The sequence below is a fragment of the Rhodamnia argentea genome, chromosome 4 (assembly GCF_020921035.1).
Source record: "Rhodamnia argentea isolate NSW1041297 chromosome 4, ASM2092103v1, whole genome shotgun sequence".
NCBI classification, from domain to species: Eukaryota; Viridiplantae; Streptophyta; class Magnoliopsida; order Myrtales; family Myrtaceae; genus Rhodamnia; species Rhodamnia argentea.
The window spans coordinates 16,069,999-16,076,079 of NC_063153.1; the positions used below are offsets into that span (position 1 = coordinate 16,069,999).

Sequence of the window (6,081 nt, forward strand, 5' to 3'; positions counted from 1 at the left end):
ATTTACATTTTCTTATTTTTCTTTATTTTTTCATTTTTTTCTTTCATTCCTTTTCGCCGGTCTCGAGTGAGAATTGGGGGAAGCCACCCTCAACGGCCATAGGTAAGGTCAGGCCTTGACAGTTGCAACAAAGCAAAAAAGGAAATGAAAAGAAAATGACAAAAATATCCTTAGTCAGACCTTATTTCAAAAAATGAAAATACTTCAAATTTTTAATTGAAATAAGATTCCCATCGAATTTTTATTTGAAAAAAATGAGAACGTTTATTTCAAATTTCCTCCTTATTCATCTGCCATTGTCCACCTCATTGATTAGGCTGTTAATGGAAAAGCTCAAATTTCACAACAATGTCCTTAAATGATGATTTAATTGGGGGGGGGGGTTCCCCCCCCGTTTCCATCTAAAAAAAAAAAAAAAAAGGACCCCCTCCCCCCTTTCCCCCCCCCCCCGTACCCGGGGGGCCCCCCCCCCCCGCCCGTTCCCCCCCCTCCTCCATTTTTTTTATGCTTTCTAAAAAAAAAAAAACCCCCCCACCAACAAAAAAAAAAACAAAAAAAAAAAAAAAAACCCCCCCAAAAAAAAAAAAAAAAAAAAAAAAAAAAAAAAAAAAAAAAAAAAAAAAAAAAAAAAATTTTTTTCAATGCCATAAATTTTATTCATGCTCTTGCTCTCTTATTTTTTTCCACTTTTTTTAAATGGTAAATAAGTTTGAGGCAGACAAGCGGAACTCAAGACTCGTCCGTGGGGGGAAAAAAAAGGGGAATTGGGGATGGAAAAAAAAAAAAAAAAAATTTTTGCGATACTTTAAAAATAAAAAAAAAAAAATTAAGCACCTAATAACGTTGTTTTTTTTAAAAATTTTAAAAAAAGGGGGGGTTTTTTTGGGGGGGCCAAAATGACCTGATTTCAATCATGAAGAGGTGTCGCTCTCCAAGAGAGTCTTGACTCACCAATCAACCAATCATAGGAATGGAAACAATTTCGAAATGCCCGCCCAATGCAGTCATGCTCTCTCTCTCTCTCTCCTCGTCTCTTTCCTCATCCTCCCCTGTTCTTTCCATCTCCAAAAACCGCCACCTACGCCGCCACCTCCCCCTAAAGCCTCTCTCACTAAGCAAGAACCACCCTCTGCCGTCTCTCCACCGCCGCCGTGTCCGTAAGCCTACCGTCCCATGCCTTCGCGGGCAACACCAAACGATTCAAGACTCAAAAACCCAGTGACCCATTGTCGCCTCACTCTGCTCTTGAGACCCTCCCAAGACCCAGCTTCTAAGGACCACCCACCAACCCAATTCTCCCAATTTCGAGGTCCTGCCTTTCCGAAAGCCGAAAGGGACGGCCTTTGGCCTCCTCCGCTTCCACCGGGGACGCCTTGGGCCCGAATTGGCGTCTGGGTTGGATCTGCTTGGTTGATTGCAAGCTTTTCTTGGCGCATTGTGGGATCGATTTGAGCTACGACTCGTTGGTTTATCTGGGTTCGGAGTCGTCGGATGACGTGGTACATTGGGCGGTTGATGCTGTTGGGGAGACCAATTTTGTACCTAAGGTTGGTGGCCAGAAGTTCTCTTTTGTGGACACCGGCCATCCTACGTAGCACGATAAGCACCGACGTAGACATTTTTACAAATTTTTCAAATTGAATTTACTATTATTTTCGTTTTCTTTTTTCTGTGGCATTTTGAGCCAAAATCCAAAATATATTAGGATGTAGTTCATACTCTCCAAAGACAAAAAAGCACGTAAGTCCTACTCACGAATATCTATTGTTATATATACATTTTTGCTTATAATTGAGTGGTGTAATAAGAAATGCGATGCACTAATTATAATTGAATCCTCTAATGGACGTAATCCTAATTTAATGGTGAACTAAGATAAAAACTTTGCGTATTGATTTTTTTTTTTTCGCTATGCTTTATTTCGTTGTGATTGTGCACCGAATCCTAACAAAATGGGGAGTCATATTGTATTGTCCCCCTATTTATAGTGGTTCAAAGCTTTAGATAATGGCCAAAAAAAAAAAAAAAGAACTGTCGATGTCGAGTGCTCACTGAATCAGGACACGAGTGGCCAAAACCGATAGAGATGCTCCGAATTATTGGTTATTTCATGGTGATGAATAGTCATGTCATTAGGCAGGAATCGAATGTGTTCTATGATTCCTCCCATCTCAACATGCTGTAGTATTCTCATTTGGAGCGTGATAATCCTGTTCTTAGCCAAAAAAAATTATTGACGGACATTCACCGAGAATTTTCTCAATCAAACAGTTCTCTTTCTCCTGGCGTATAACTCAATAACATAAATTTTCGAAAGCTACTAGCTTGACAATCTAATAATATCGTCGGTTCTTTTTTATCACATAATCTCTCAATAAATGAGTGCTTTATGTAAAACACGCTGTGATTGTGTGTAGATTTACGATTGAGATTGTATTGTCCATAGCAAGATCGACAAGAAAGCATTTTTCTAAATTTTTCGAGTGAAATTGGAACGAGGTGCTCAATGTTGGGCTCAAACTTACCATTCTGATTGCACTTTTGATATTCTCCGTCTCTGTTAGGATAGTTCCTTCCAACTTATGTAAAGCTCCATATGCATGCACAAATTCATTCAAGACATCTCTATCAAGATTGACAAAAGAATAAAGTAGGTGTTGCTTCTGTTAGAGCTGGATACCCTTGAAGCACACAAGATCAAATTTCGCGGCCGATAGGACTATCAAAATCGTTCTCACATGCTCGAAAGTGACTTATCGTAGATGTTCGATCTCACGAGAGAAATGTTAGGATTCGGCGCACAATCAAATCGAAGTAAAACGTAAAGCGAGAAAGAGAAATCGAGACACGAGATTTTATCATGTTTCATCCTTTAACTAGGGTTATGTTCAAGCAGATGATTTCACTATAATTAGCACCTCCAATCTCTCCTTACGTAGCTCAATTACAATCGAATAAGAATATATATAATAGTAGCTATTCATGAGTCTAAGCTCAAACTACTAATAAAAAATTATCGACTTAAATCGTAAAAGTCCTCTTCAATTTTAATTGGGGAGTATGAACTATACCCTAACAAGAAAGGGCTACATCAGAATCACCTTCTTAATATGACTTTTCTCGAGGCAAACGGGTTTTAGCAATGCTTGGAGAGGGTGGGTAGGGTTTGTGTTAGATCAATTCTAGCTATTATGTACTTGTGGAAGGGAAGATGGCTGGAAATATGTAGCTTACTAGAGGATCCAAGCAAGGAGATTCCCTGTCCGCCGATCGACCTTCTTCGCCCCTCTCCTACTTATTGATTAGGGTAAGTCACTCAATTCCCTTGCTAATGTATCATTTGGACTAAGTGGGAGCCGTTCTAAGTTTCGTATGGATTATATCTGAAATCTGAAATCTATTCGTCGGAACACATTTATGATTTTTTGGAGCCTGGGACCTACCATGCATATTTTAGAACCTAGAACCTACCATATCACAGATTCTAAAGTCGATTCTAGGGTCTATATAGATTTCACCTATATTCTTAATTAAACAATTGCAATGAATCATCATTTTTAATGACCACCACTTCTTGCTACAATCTACTAGCCACAAACGATATTTAGACATACAAATAAATTATGAAATTTTAACGAAGTAAAAGTCTTAATCATAATCGCCAAAATTGAAATATCGGACTAATGGTTCTAGATAACATGCTCATCATCGGACGTCGGACACCATGGAATATTATAGGATCATGTGAAAGAGATATACAAAAAAATAATAATAATAATAACACAAAAACTTGTTACAAGTTACATTACGGGTGGAACCTAGAACTTACCCATCGACAGATTCTCCAATTTTTGGAACCTGGAACTTACCCTCCATATCTCGGAATCTAGAACCAGACAGGTTCTTTAATGGTCTAGTTAGATTTCAGGTTCTACTTTGGAACCATGCTTGCCTATGATCTGGACAATTAACATAAAAAAAAAAAAAAGTAAGCCGAATGGTCTGCTCAAAAGGAGTGTAAGAGTGAGAGACAATGCCCTACGTTGTCGCACTTGTAATTCGATGTTGATTCAATATGTTTCATGGAAGCTTCTAGGAGTAAATTGCAGTTGCAGCTGCCTGAAAGCAACGTTGGGAGACTATTGTATGGCTTCTGGACAAGGAGTGTGAAGTTACAAAAACCTTGCTTGTTTCTTTATAGCCAAATGCAAGACATGCAAACATGACAAAGAAAAATCAAACCAGGAAGCGTTGAACTTTTCTGTCAAAAAGACAAAATGCAGAACTTGAAGAACGCATATCCGATATATCCCACGCAAAATTATCGTAGATTCCACCGATCGAACACTTCCCTCAGCATGATATTCTTCTTCCCGGTAACTTTCCTCTCCATATTCTTCACTTGTCATCTTGTCTCCCCCTTTATTCCCTCTGTTATAAGAACCCCTTCCCACATTCCACCATTACTCAACACAGGGATGGTTGCGCTACAGAGGTCGGTGACGTCGTTCAGGAGGCAAGGCTCGTCGGGCCTGGTGTGGGACGACGACAAGCTCATCTTATCTGGCGTTCTCAACCCAATCAAACCTGGCGGCGGTGCTCACGACGGCGGCAACAAGATCGACTGCGCACAACTCAGGCAGTCGCAGAGCGCCGGGACGATAGGCATGATGAAGCGCAGTAGTTCCGCTGTTGAAGCTCCAGCTCAGCCTCGTCAAAACGTCGTCGTCCCTTCCTCGGACGTCGGCCCAACTCCTCGTAAGGTCTCCGGTTGCTGCTTTTCTGGCGTCTTCGGAAGATCGGCGAAGAGCCCATCTCCAAAAACCTAAAAAATGATCCAAACAAAGCAAGTCTGATTGCGAATGGCGATTAGTACAAGGTTTCTGTGTGCATGTATTCCTGGATTTTTTTTCTCCTGCCCCTTCTCAAAGTGAGGTAGGTACTACGTAGCGCATATCATAATCAAGGGAGGTCAATGACACAGCCCTAGAATTTTATTCAGTATTGCAATTGTCCTACTTCAATCATAAACCTTTTTTTTTTTTTTGCCAAGTGAGTCCTGAATTTTTTACATTTGTGCCAATTCAATCAATTTGACCGGCCGATCACGATGTGGACTTTTTTTAATAATATCTTAATACTTTTTCGTTTTTTTTTTCTCTTCGAGCTGTGGCCGGAGGCAGCAACACAAATTATTATGTAGGATCGAAATAGTTCTTAAGTAAATCCATGACAAACTACGATTCTCTCCATTTATGTGATAATTGTTTATGGCTTTTTCCCGACTGTAGGGGAATTTTGATGAAGTTGGGATAAATTGGTGATGTAACTCAATCCGAACGCTGTGTTATTTGACGCCGAACCATTCGAGGATAATAAATTGAACAGGATACATCCTTTTGTACCATGTTGTATTACCTGTAAAAATAATTCAAAAAGTGATAAACTTATTGTACTTTTGACAATACAGTCCTAAACCTTTACAAGCTTTGTCAATTGAGTTTTCATCATTTGATCAGTTATGGCCAGAAATCATTGATGTGACATGAATTTTTAGTAATAATTATTTAATTATTAATTTTTTTCTTTTCTTTTCTTTTTCCTCGTTTTTTTTTTTTTTTCACATCTCTATTTGGCTAAGGCCAGCGACCCCCACCTAAGTCCGGGCGAGGGCGTTCGGCCCTCACCCCGATCCGGGCGAGGGCCTTCGCGCCCTTGCCTATGGCCGGCGATGGTCGGGCGGCTACCTCGCCCGCCGGAGAAATAAACAAAAAAGAAAACAAAACAAAACAAAACCAAATAATAATAATAAAATTTAAAGTATGTTTAAATATTATTGAAATTTATCCACGTTAGCACCGATCTCACCATGTATGATAGCCGATGTCTATATCATCAATTTCCGACCAAAATAGGTTGGATGGACATGATTGCTAAAACATGAAAAAGTTTAGAACTCAATTGGTATAGTCAAAAGGTTTAGAGCCGAATTATAGATTTAGGTTTTTTTGAAGCCCCACAAATTGCCTTCCAACTATTTTACCGGTTTTAGAAAGTCTTGCATTTCTGCTATAGATATCA

At 39.5% G+C, this 6,081-nt stretch overlaps 1 protein-coding gene across 1 annotated transcript; it reads left to right on the forward strand.

The window, feature by feature from the left end:
- The first annotated feature begins 4,478 nt into the window (after positions 1-4,478).
- Positions 4,479-4,982, forward strand: LOC115728870 (MAPK kinase substrate protein At1g80180). Its single transcript, XM_030659284.2, has one exon. It carries the CDS (start codon positions 4,479-4,481, stop codon positions 4,827-4,829), a length of 351 nt encoding a protein of 116 aa, XP_030515144.2. The 3' UTR covers positions 4,830-4,982.
- The last annotated feature ends 1,099 nt before the right edge of the window (positions 4,983-6,081 follow it).

Coding starts and splice junctions, on each gene's coding strand:
- LOC115728870 (XM_030659284.2), top strand. CDS start 4,479: ATGGTTGCGCTACAGAGGTCGGTGACGTCGTTCAGGAGGCAAGGCTCG.